The 13,058-nt window shown below is 38.4% G+C and overlaps 1 protein-coding gene across 2 annotated transcripts in view; it reads right to left on the reverse strand.

Annotated features, from left to right (window-relative positions):
• Window positions 1-133: 133 nt before the first annotated feature.
• The window catches only part of MED12L (mediator complex subunit 12L), a 330,957-nt gene continuing 318,032 nt past the window's right edge, over window positions 134-13,058 (reverse strand). For both annotated transcript variants that reach the window (XM_043522369.1, XM_043522368.1), the window contains 2 exons: window positions 6,766-6,847; window positions 134-717 (listed from right to left, as the gene is read on the reverse strand). In XM_043522369.1, the coding sequence (XP_043378304.1) occupies window positions 665-717; window positions 6,766-6,847 (135 nt within the window). In that variant the 3' untranslated portion in view covers window positions 134-664. The remainder of the gene's footprint in view (window positions 718-6,765; window positions 6,848-13,058) is intronic.

Raw genomic sequence — 13,058 nt, forward strand, 5'->3', positions numbered from 1 at the left:
GCTACTTCTAGTAGGTTTATTAATGTTACATTGTAGCTTTTTAGATGAATCTTAGGAAGTTCTAATACAAGCAAGAAACCCACTTCAGCACCTTCTTTCCACAATGAAAGCAAGAGAAAATTGGGTACTTTTAAACAAAGAACTTTATAAAGTGCTTATGAAAATTACAAACAGTCAAAATTAATATGATTTAAATCAATGCTTATTTTACTGTTGAAGAACTAAGGAGAACACTTTAATGAACAAATCAATCTTTATGCCAAAATCGGAAGTGCCTTTCAAATCAGTAGTTTGGTCCAGTGCAGTTCTTAAAAAAAGAAAAAAATGTTTCCCACAAATAAATAAATCCAACATTCTTTAACCCTTTTAAAGTAACAGTACCCTAAAAAGCACCAAATTCTTTGCAACAACTGTGTTCTTTAAATAGGCCCACAAATCATACATTTAATTCCAGTTAAATGCAAAAAAAAAAAAAAAAACCCCAAAAAACCAAAAAACTTTCACTTAGTTACATATTCACATCAATTGCAGCACAAAAAATACGTATTGAAAAAATTAAAGAGAAAAAAATTAAAAATTTGCTTTCTAGCAATAACTAGTGCATTGAATTTTGATTTTTCTTCAGTGCAAACATAACACTACATCTTGATTCCACCTTCCAGATTCAGAAGTGTGAAGAATGCCCATATTGGTTAACCCCTTGTTGTGGCTGGTTACCTAAATAACAAAAATAAAGCAAAGTGTTTACGTGTGTTGTGTGCGCTGTACAAAATTATACATGAATAAATACCTATATTTCAAATCACCATAATAAGCAATAAACAAGGGTCAGAGCAATCCATTCAGAAAATGAGGACTTTTGAAGGCTGAACAGTTGCAAATTAAGGGCTGGATTTTGCACACCCACCACAAACAAAATTCCAGGGGAGTTTTGCCTGCCCCAGGATTCCAGGATGGGCCCTTAAGATGACCTTTCAAACAATAATTACGTGTAAGCAAATGAGATGACTAAAACAATAAAAGTTAAAAGCAACTATTTTGTAACACTTGTTTTCCTGGATAACCCACATCTCTTTGATGGTCTCATCAGTTTCTGCAGCATTTAACCTTTCATTAAAAAAAGGGAGGACTCTGCACCTGTATTTCCCTGATCCACATGTGGATCACACTTCCCCTCTCTGAAAGGGTGGCTCAGTGCTTCCAAGAAAGTATCCTATCCTTTTCCAACACCCTGCAAGTCGCCAGGATGAGTGTGGATACACTTAAGCCCCTTCCCATCATATGGAGATTTGAGAGAAAAGATAATATAGTCCCAGACCCTATTAACTTTGTGCTGCGCCTTCTGCATGGTGGGGATGTGCCTGTCTTTAAGCAGGCAAGGGTTGTCTTACAGCAGTTTGGCTTCAGTGGAGTCATGGACGATGGGGACACAACTAGTGGCTTTTGGACCGTCAGGGAATCAGCAGAATTTGTGGGTGAACAAACCCTGGTACCACTCAACCCCATACTGGAGAAAAATCTTTGCAAGAAAAATCTCTTGGAAGCCTTATCCCCTTTTGTAATCCTTTAGTCCCTTCCTGCATGAAGAAAAATTCCTAGTTCTTATCATCTGAAGGAAAATTTCCAAATGTAAACCAGTACAAAAGGGTTTCCTAAGTCTGTAGACAGACTGAAACACTATAGGCTCAAAAGGTATGAACTGCTTTCAATTATTAATTACTATTGCTGGGGTGTTTCCTCTAAAACTTAATGTTGACAAGTGTAACGTTAGACTCGCTTGTCACTGAGGCCCCAGGATTGCAAATACTTATAGATGTGCTTAATTTTACTAATATGAGTAGCCATATTGATTTCAATATGACTCCTCATGCTAAAAAAGTTAAGTATGTTAGTATTTCCAGGATTGGGGCCTATTTGATAGATTCTAAGGCCAGAAGGGACCATTGTGATCCTTTAGTCTGACCTGTATCACACAGGCCATAGAACTTCCCCAAAATAATTCTAGAGCATATCTTTTAGAAAAACATCCAATCTTGATTTAAAAATTGTCAGTGATTGAGAATCTACCATAACTGTTGGTAAATTATTCTCACTGTTAAAAAATTATGCCTTATTTCCAGTCTGAATTTGTCTAGCTTCAACTTCCAGCCATTTTATCATATTATACCTTTCTCTGCTAGACTGAAGAGCCCATTATTACATATTTGTTCCCCATATAGGTACTTGTAGTCTGTAATCAAATTCCCCATAACCTTCTCTTTGTCAAGATGAATAGATTGAGCGAGTTGAGTCTCTCTCTCTCTCTCTAAGGCATGTTTTCCAATCCTTCAATCATTCTTGGGCTCTCCTTTGAACCCTCTTTAATTTATCAACATCCTTCTTGAACTGGGAGCACCAGAACTGGCCACAGTATTCTAGCAGCGGTCACACCAGTCCTAAATACAGAGGTCAAAAAACCACTCTCCTCCTACTCAAGATTCCCCTGTTCATGCCTTCCAGAATCACATTCATTCTTTTGGCCACAATGTTGCACTGGGAGCCCATATTTGGATGATTATCACCCATGACCCCCAAATCTTTTTCAGAGTCACTGCTTCCCAGGATAAAGTTCCCCATCCTATTAGTATGGTCTACACTCTTTGTTCCCAGATGTATACATTTACATTTAGCCACATTAAAATGCATATTGTTTGCTTGCATCCAGTTTACTACATGGTCTGGATTGCTCTGAATCAGTGACCTATTCTCCTCTTCATTATTTATGACTCCCCCAATTTTTGTGTCACCTGCATACTTCATCAGTGATAATTTTATATTTTCTTCCAGTTCACTGATAAAGATGTTAAATTGCGTAGAACCAAAAATCAATCCCTGTGGGACCCCACTGGAAAGAGACCTGCTTGATAACAATTCCCTGTTTAGAGTTACATCTGAAGGCCTATCAGTTATCCAGCTATTAATCCGTTTAATGTGTGCTACGTTAACTTTATATTGCTCTATGTTTTTAATCAAAATGTCATCTGGTACCAAGTCAACTGCCTTACAGAAGTCTAAGTATATTACATCAGCTCTATTACTTTTATTAACCAAATTTGTAATCTCAAAGGAAAAAAGATATCAAGTGAGCTTTCACTGAAGGGTGGAATCCTGACCCCAGTGAATCCAATGCGAGCTTTGCAATTGACTTCAGTGGGGTAAGGATTTCACCCATGATTTTTTAAGTCAGGAACATCCAGCTAATGTAGGACTGCAGACTGGTAAGTATTGTACCACCTATATTTCCCCCGTTTGAACCTTATGGATAAGGATTTGAGGGGAAAATAAATTCTATGGACCAACTATAAATTAACAGATTATGAGGTTCCAATACTTAATTGGCTATTACTAATAGACAATATTTATTCTTCTCTCTCCTTTTTTTTCCTGCAAGTAGTTTAGAGAAAAAATTTCCAGCACTCAACAGGTGGGAGCTTCTCCCAACCATAGCAGTTCCACAGCATTGATATCTTGAATATAAAGCAATCCTGGAATCGTAGTATTCTGCATAACATAAATAAGGCCATTCAAAGCAATATTACTTAATCACGCATACTTAATCTAGCAGGATGTTGATACTTGCAATTTGTTAGAAAAAATAATGGAATTGTCAAAATGCTTTTCTTAACTAGTAATGAAAAACAGTTCTCCTCTGGGACCCAAGTGAAAGTCCATTCTGCAGTCCTGACTTTAGGGGTGTTGTGATAATTGGGCTGATAAGTTTACCCTAACTGAAAAATGTGAGTACATGTTCATAAGCTGTCACAATAACCTATAACAACAAATGTTAATGGAAAAAGGTATAAAAGGAGACAAAGACTGATATACAAACAAAAGGGCCTTACTGATATAACTCGGTATGGGTTGAGATCATGTATAGTAAACAAATTAAGTGTGGAATCAGAAATCTTTGAACCAAAAATCGGTGTGTCAGAAAACAGACGTACTTGGTGGACAAAATAATAATGGGATGGACTATTGTGGCCACCATTCCCTTTGTGGGTCCTTCAAGAAAGAGACTTTGGGAGAAAAACTGGCTACTGGAACAAGCTTCACCATCCTAACTGCCACCCCTACACCCTCTCCTGGGACCCCACACCTTCACTGTCCTGATCCTGGGAGAAGTCATGACCAGACCAGGACAAAGAGAGGGACCCAAATGACACTGCCACTCTACCAGTTCCAGTCGAATCCCATAACACCACTCGGGATAAAATGGGATCAGATGTTAAACACAATAGCAGCAGCTCCAGCCCATAGCAACTAACTTCTTCTCTTTTCCCCAAAGGGACAGCTATTACTAACTTTATCATCATCTAAAAGATCGTCAAACAAGGGGGTTTTCCCTTCTAAAAATTCTCTCCAGCTAAAGGGAAACGGAACAAGGGATGTTGTTAAAGCAAAGGCCTAATTTAATACTTCACATTTCAAATGCTTTAACTGTTTTTTTCCTTCTTTCCTTTATGTTTAATAAAAGATTAGAAGGATTTTTAATAGTGGGTGTCATGTGCTAAGCCGGGTGAGGTCTCTGTATACCAAACCCTGGATCTTGGTTAACACTGTTTAATGTTAGACAGTGACTGAGTTATAGTCAACACCTTAGGTCCATACATTCCATTTAAATTAATACAACAGGAGAATACATTTATCTGCCGCATTGGCTACTCCATTAACAAATAGGTTGACACCTAGCTTACTACAGTCAAATCAAAACTTCTATGAAAAGCCTGCCAATGAATAAAGATTTGTTTATGTTTTGAACACTTTTAAAAGATGAAAATAGTGACATTGTATTTTAAATTTTTAATCAATCCATCAAGTTAGTATTCTGACCAAAAAAACACAAGCTTACTTCGAAAAATGTAGGGCCTGATCTGGTCTGAGCAACCTCTGCTCTGGCTGGAATTCCACAGGAGACATGAGTGCTCAGAATCTATCCAGATCAGGTCTTTGAATACTAATTTATTTGCATATCTTTTTCCAACTAGAGACTCTATCCTCAGTTCTCATCGGGACTGGTCCTCCTGAAATAATGCTTCTGTTTAAAAAAATAGATGAATAAAGATCTGTAGGCATTGAATATGGGTAATTCACTGGCACTGTACAACACTGGAAATTTGAATGCTCCAATTCCTGGTAATCATAGCAGGCCGCATACTCACTATTTTATATCTTACATTTACAACCTGTCCTGGAGAATTAAGCTTTTTTTAAAAAATGATTGCAATAAATTGTAATATTTTTATCTAGCAACACAAGAATCGCCATACTGGATCAGACCAGGGGGCATACAGTCTGATATCTTGTCTCTGACACTACTGAAGAGGAAGGTGCAAGACATCCCTAATGGAATAACCTGCCCATGAGGGATGTTTTTTCTAACCCCCATCACTCTCTCATTCGTTTACACCCTGAACCATAAGGGGGCATTACATTCCATATACATTTTTTAATCCTATGTAATGTAACTGGGGATGCTTTCACTAGACATACAACTCTCATACCCTTTCAGAACACTGCTCACTGCAATAATGTTATGTGTCAATAAATTCCAGAGGCAGTCAATGTGCTGTGTAAAGTGGTAGTTCCTTTTATCGGTTTTTAATTTGTTGCCTTTCAATTTCACTGGCTGTAACCTTGTTCTTGGAGAGATGCACCCAATTTATCTTCTAAATACTATGATATGTTACATAACTTTCTTATTCATCTCCACTCTAAACTAAAGTCTTAACCTTTTCAGTCTCTTGAAAGGAAGTCCCTACACTAATGGTGGTTGAAATTTTAATTTTCAAACGAAAACGAATGTTTTTTGTTTTGTTCAAAAAGCAGTTTTTTCTGTGAAAAAACTCAAAACATTTTTTTCTAAAACATTTTGTTTTGAGAAATCTCAATTCAGTTAGAAGAATTTCATTTTTTATTTCCCACCTCACTTTTTTTTTTGCCATTTTTTCCAGAGAGGGGGGAAAAGAGGGATGTGGAATTCAAAATGTTAGGTTTTTTTTCTTTTCCACTTTCCTCAAACCTTTTCCAGTGGGAAAAAAGGGTAAAAAAAAAAAAGGTGCTGGGGGAAAGAAAAAACCCAAATTCAAAATATTTTTTCTCTAAATGTGCTGAACTTTCCAGAAAGAAAAAACCGGAAAAAGGAAAAGGAAACAGAGTGTAAATTTTCCCACTATTTCAAATCAAACAAAAACAATAAAAATATTTGTTTTCATTTTTTTTAAATGTACCATTAAGAAATTTTTCCAAAAAATGAAAAATTTCGTAAAAAACTGGCCTTGATGTGCACACACTTACAATTGTTTTGAATAATAAAATAAATTTGTCAATACAATGTTTGAAACGTGAGCAAGAAATAGCTGGAGAAAAACAAGGAAAAAATTCAATGCAATGATGTTCCTGATTTATCCCCACAATTGAAAATAGGACATGAAAGGAGAAAATAACATTGACTGAACTCAGGATGACAAATATCCAGTCCCCAACCCTGAAAATGACTTGGTGCTTCTGTTCAGACCTATGGGAACCAATGGATGCACTGGTACTGAGTCACATCCAGAATCTGATCTTCAGTGTTTGCCGTTACATCATTTTCAGAACTGTCCTTTTACTAGAGACCAGAACTGAAGGTGTCAATAGGATGATGTACTTACTTTTCATGTTTCTTGTTTTAAATATGCAAAGGAAACTGCAGAAAAATAGATGCCTCTTATAGATAGGCATACTTACTAGAGAGCTGTTTTTGGAGTTGTCTGACTAAAGCAGCTGTCTGCTGTTGCTGCTGTGTCTGCTGCAAACCTTGTCTTGGAAACTGCAACAGGAAGATGAAAAATGCTCATACAATTCAGAATGACACATCAATGTCTTATCAAAGGAGTATGGTCTATGCCTCTCTCAAAACACACAAAGGGAAAGCGAAGGTTTATATTATATCTATATATTAAAAAACAACTAGCATGCTGAATTTAACATATAACAGTATATATAGGTATTAATGAACTGGGGAAACAGGAAATCCTTCCTGGACTATCTGGCTCACCAATCCCTGGCTTGAGTGGTAAGCAGTTAGTAATAAACAGCAGGACTAAATATGTATAATACCGTGAAAAGACCTCCCAAACAGCTATCACAATGGCGCTCAAGGGAACTGTACCTCTTGTGTTGTTATTGAAGACAATGGAGGAGGAGGAGGAGGAGGAGAATTGGCCAGGTCCTCTTCCAGACTCTCTTCCCTTCCTCCTCCATCATCTCTCTTTAATTTCCAGTTTGTCTCCAAATCTCTGGTGTCTCACTGCTGTCACTAGTATGTTTACATTGCAGCTGGGAGCTTACTTCCCAGCACGGGTAGACAGACACTCTAGTTTGCTTGAGCTAGTGCACTCAAAATAGCAGTGTAGCCAAGGGCAGCTTCCTGAATACAAATCCACCAGAAACCTTGGAACATACTCAAGCAGCTAGCCCAAGCTGCCACTCCTGCTACCCCCAGCTACACTGCCTTTTTTTTTTTTTTTTTAAAACATGCTAGCTTAAGCAGAGCTAGCACTTGTCTGTCTGCCCAAGCGGGGAAGCATACACCCAGCTGCAGTGTAGATGCTAGGAAGCACTGCAAACCCAATAATAGAGATTTTGGGCATGTACAGAAAATAGCAGATGAGGAGATAGAAGATTCTATGTAACAAAACAAAATGCGCCAGTGAAGTTCTGGAGCTTGTGCTGACCCTGCTGTCACCGAGACTATTGTTCCTTGGAGAGAGAGAGAGATAATTTTGGAGCATTTATACATATATGCCTTTCACATTCTGGAAGTCAAAACTTCTCAGACTCTCCTATTACACCCTAGGGAGAAGCAGATGTTTCTTTTCAGTTTCCCTAAGTGTTAACTGTAAAAAGAAAAGAAAACCTTCTCACTTCCTGAAAATCCCATATGCAATTGGCAACAAAAGCAAAAGCAACTAGAAAGAGACATTTCTGGAGATCGATGATGTCAGAACATGACAAAATTGTTGGTAATAAATAGTGAATACAGATGGAACAAAGTGTTAACGTTTATACAATAAATTATGTGCTTTCCTCAGTCTCTGGAATCTTCTCAATTTCCTGTTGGGTTATAAGATATCACACATGCATCCAGGCAGACAAAAGGCATAGATTCAGTCTTCTACAAACAGACCATCCATCTTTCCTACCTTTGCAGCAGATAGCATTCATCCAGGAAAGTACTTTAAAGTGATTTGATCATCTGCCCTGTCCAAAGCTGATAAAAAGGTCTGTTGGTTTTGACTGTATCATTTGTAAATACCAATTATGTTTTGACCAAAAACTTCTGGTACTGGTGGGGGGAGGGGGAATGATGTTTTTTCCACCATGACACTACTCCAAATGAAATTAAAGATAAGCACAAAATGGCCTGATCCTCCAGGGTTCTGCACACAACTTGCTAGGTGGTGACTGTGTCCTCAATTCCCTTTGACTTCAGTGGGAACTGAGGATGCCCAGCACCTTTCAGGATCAGACCAATTCTGCCCATATGAAACAAGATAACAGTGATGAGCATGATTCTGATCTTGCTTATGCGGAGAGAATCAGGTGCAAATTCTTTCAAGTAAATGGAATTACACCAATAGAAAACTGGTGGGAAATAAATCTTAAGGGCTAAATTCTGCTCTCAGTTACTTTGGGGTTAGACCAATGTTCTTCCATTGACTTAAGTGACGTTACTCTGTATCTATACTGGCACAAGATCAGAATTTGGCCCTGAATTAGCCTCTCCATCAACATGCATTGCTTCCCAGCCCTTCTACACAGGAGTCTGGGTTTCAGATTAATACACACAGCAGGACTAGCACCACTTTATTTTCCAAGCTTCAGGCTGCAGTTCTAAAGAAAACTGTTCTCTGTTAAGAGCTTTTATCTGTAGGTAGCTGATCATATATCTTAAAATCAAGCTGCTGAATTAGAACAACAACAACATGTGCTCCCAACTCCAGATGTTCCTTATGCAACTCATAGCAACTTGAGAAGGTAAATTACAGAATGGGAGAAACTGAGTAAATACGGATCATGGTGTGGTTTTGTCACCACTGACATTTGACTTCAAAAGGTTATTATTCTGAATAGTTTCAATTGGTAAAACCTGAGTTTTATTCTTACATGGTAGAATAAGAGGTTACAATGGTTTATGCATTTTAATGAGTTACCATTACACTGATTTCAGAGTAACAGCCGTGTTAGTCTGTATTCGTAAAAAGAAAAGGAGTACTTGTGGCACCTTAGAGACTAACCAGTTTATTTGAGCATGAGCTTTCGTGAGCTACAGCATCCGATGAAGTGAGCTGTAGCTCACGAAAGCTCATGCTCAAATAAACTGGTTAGTCTCTAAGGTGCCACAAGTACTCCTTTTCTCATTACACTGATGTTTGCATTATGCCAAACCTCTCTTTAAAAGTGATACTTTCCTTTCAGTTTTCCAAAGACTAAGGACCCATTCCTGTAACCCCTTAATCACACAAGGAGATCTTGGAAATGGCTGTATTATTGGGCCCTAAATGAACAAAACAAGCCATGAATATTCACTGTGTATTTGGAAAGAGTTTTTCTATCTTAATTCTGTAGTTATGGCATTATCTCAAAGCTTCATTATAAATGGCTATGTCTCAGACATAAGAGCAAGGAAAAAGCTAGGAAAACTGGCAGAAAAAAGAATAATTTATAAATCACATTAAAATTCAGTTACCACTGGGTATAATATACAGTATAACAGGCTCAGGCTATCTGTAAAGTCCCTGGATTAAACTCTGCTCTCAATTATACTGCTGTAAATCCAGAGAATGTCCACTGAATTATACCAGGTTTCAGAGTAACAGCCGTGTTAGTCTGTATTCGCAAAAAGAAAAGGAGTACTTGTGGCACCTTAGAGACTAACCAATTTATTTGAGCATGAGCTTTCGTGAGCTACAGCTCACTTCATTCATCCGATGAAGTGAGCTGTAGCTCACGCTCAAATAAATTGAACTATACCAGTGTAACTGAGACCAGAATTTGGATAATTGCTCTTTAAGGCTCAATCCTACAAAGCGCTGAGCACTTTGTCACTGATCTTACACCGCACTTAAGCACATCTGTTAAGTGCTATGCATGTGCTTACCTTTAAGCATGTCCTTAAGTGCAGTGTAGGAGCAGGGAAAGAATCATCATCTTATTGTAGGATTAAGACCTAAAAGTCATTGAGGAGACAGAACAGCAAGGGCCAAAATAAACCTTAAAATATACATTTATTTCAGGAGATAAAAATATCTTCATGCAGGTTGAGGTGTTTTAAAACAAAAAGGTAACTGCCCAAATTCTAGTAACAAAACATGTCACAGGATTTTTCCCTGTATTTGCAAGTATCCTTGATATTTAATTTAGCACATCAGCCATCACTGTTAGCCTTCAAAAGTTACTATAATGATATAGCCCCACCAGCCAATATAGGATTGTTTCTTTACATTAAATTAGATTGACATAGTCTAGAAAGTTTTAGATGCCCAAAGCAATGAGGCTTCAAAAGCTTTCTATAGTCTAATCAGGTAAGGTGGGTGAGAATATCTTTTACGGGACCAACTTCTGTCCTTCAAGCTACACAGCTGTCTCTTTCATCAATAGAAGTTGATCCAGTAAAAAATATTACCTCACCCCCTTGTGTCTCTAATATCCTGGGATCCACACAGCTATACCACCACTGCAATTCCATAGTCTAATATATTTTACTTTCAGAAAGTCTTTGCTCAAGCAGCACACGGTAGATCAGACACAGACAATACAGCTTGAACAGATCATTAGGTGACAGTCCAATCTTCACTTGGGTTTTGTCTACACTGCCAATTGAACAACAAAACTTTTGTTGTTCACAGGTGCTTTAAAAAGTCCCTCCTCTTCCCCTCCAAGACAAAAGTTTTGACGTGGCAAGTGGCAGTGTAAAAGGCTCGTTGCCGGCAGGAACCCTCTCCTGTCAACAACGCGAACCCCGCTTGTAGGGGGTGGAAGTATTTTGTCGGCAAAAGTGCCGATAAACAGCATTTACACTACCTGACTTTTAGCGACACAGCTGCAAAAAATTTTAAAAGGGTCCTTTCAGTGATTAGACTGAGCCTCTGGGAACCAGTATGGTCCTTCTGAATAAGCTAGGAAGTTTCTCTTCACTTCAGGTCTGGGTTTGATTCAGAAGCCTCCTGGGCTCACAGCCTCTTTTGTCTCCTTTCTCCTCCTTTTCAGAAGCACCTTTCAGCCACTCTGAAAAACTCTCAGGGCACAAAAGATCACTTTAATTGTTTAAAAATCTATTTTATGTAGAGCATTGTGTTGTGCTTATTGCAGGTAAAAGACAGCTGGGAGGTGTATTTCAGGGTCAAGAAAATACAAAGAAGATCCAGTGCTTTGAAGGCCGTGGCAGGCGATACTAGGCTGTCCTCAGCCATGGTTCCAAACCAGTGTTAACTCTGACTTATTTCAGGCATCTTGAAATTGGGGCAAGGAGCAATTTCCACCCTTGCCTTCTCTCAGCTCCAACCCCAGCTCTCTCCCTGAGATTTGCTAGTATGTTAATTCCTCCTTGATAGGCTAGTCCTGCTGTGTTGCACCACCTGAAGTGATTCTGCCTCTAAGGGTATGTCTACACAGCTGATTTTGGCTGTGTAGTGGCGGCTCCAGTGCTGGGAGAAAGCTCTCCCGGAGCTGTATTAAACCACCTTCGCAAGAGGAATAGCTCCCAGCACCGGGAGCGCAGCTACCAGCACTGTAGCACTATCTACACCGCCACTTTACAGCACTGAAACTTGCATTGTTTGGGGGAGGGTGTTTTTTCACACCCCTGAGCGAAGAAAGTTTCAGGGCTGTAAGCAGCAGTGTAGACAAGACCTTAGATGATTAATACTTTCTCTGCCTAACTCAAAGGCCCTGGTCACAGCTTGTTTAGCTGTACGGTACATGTCACAATCACTATTACTTTATGAGCTCAAAGACATGGGTCACATCAAAGATCATATTGTAAATCTAATGAAAAGTACTTTTTGCATGTTCTGGTACAATCTTCAGCTCCTAACGACAGTTTCAGGAGAAGCTGACACAGACATACACAATCCACAAGTTACACCTATGGTAATAAACCAGCTACCTAAGAAAAGGGCTAGACATCCAACTTAACATCCAACTTAAACACCATGCAATTTGGGTAACTTGGTTCCCCAGAATACACAAACTCTAGTTCAAAAACTCAGGGTGCACAATTTAGCACTAAGGGCTGATATTTTCTTTAAACTTGCTTATTTAAGTTGGGAACCTGTTTCTAACCTGGCTCTTTTTGTAGGGATCACATTTTGGCGTGGCTTTAAATTGAGTTCCTTTAGTTAGCTACTTTTAAAGACGTATAACCAAGGATAGAAATTCCAATGTAAATTCAAAATTCCAGTGTAAATACACGAATGTAGTGCATGGTAAAACAACGTGTTCGCAGAAAATTACTCGATGGTTTGGGAGGAGACCAGGTCATTCAAATGTTTTTACCAAGATACTTTCATACTTTAGATGTAATGAAAGGTTCCAGTGTTATAGACTAACAAAGAAATATTCTGAAAGTTACTATGATTATATGGTACTCTCCATGCAACTGCAGTACATGACCAATCAGTAAAATGCATCTCTACAGAGTTGTTATATGCTCAAGTCCTAACCAAAAAAAAGAAGTGCTAGAACACACTTCCGGCACTATGCCATTACTCTGTTCTGGATCCCCACAAAAACACCAGAACAGCATTCCAGAATGTTCGGCCACAGATCCTTTTTTATACACATTGAAATGTCAGATAACAGGCAGCTACATCTTAGTTACAAAAGTACAAGAGAGTGACTATATTTTAACCATTTGGCACACATTATCAGTATATCAAGACAACTACTTCTTCAGGATTTAAACCCATTTATGTGTATTAGAGTCATATTTAGGCATTAAGCTACAAACTGCAGTTTTTGACTAAATACGATAGTGG

This window comes from Chelonia mydas, chromosome 9 (genome assembly GCF_015237465.2).
Source record: "Chelonia mydas isolate rCheMyd1 chromosome 9, rCheMyd1.pri.v2, whole genome shotgun sequence".
Taxonomy (NCBI): Eukaryota; Metazoa; Chordata; order Testudines; family Cheloniidae; genus Chelonia; species Chelonia mydas.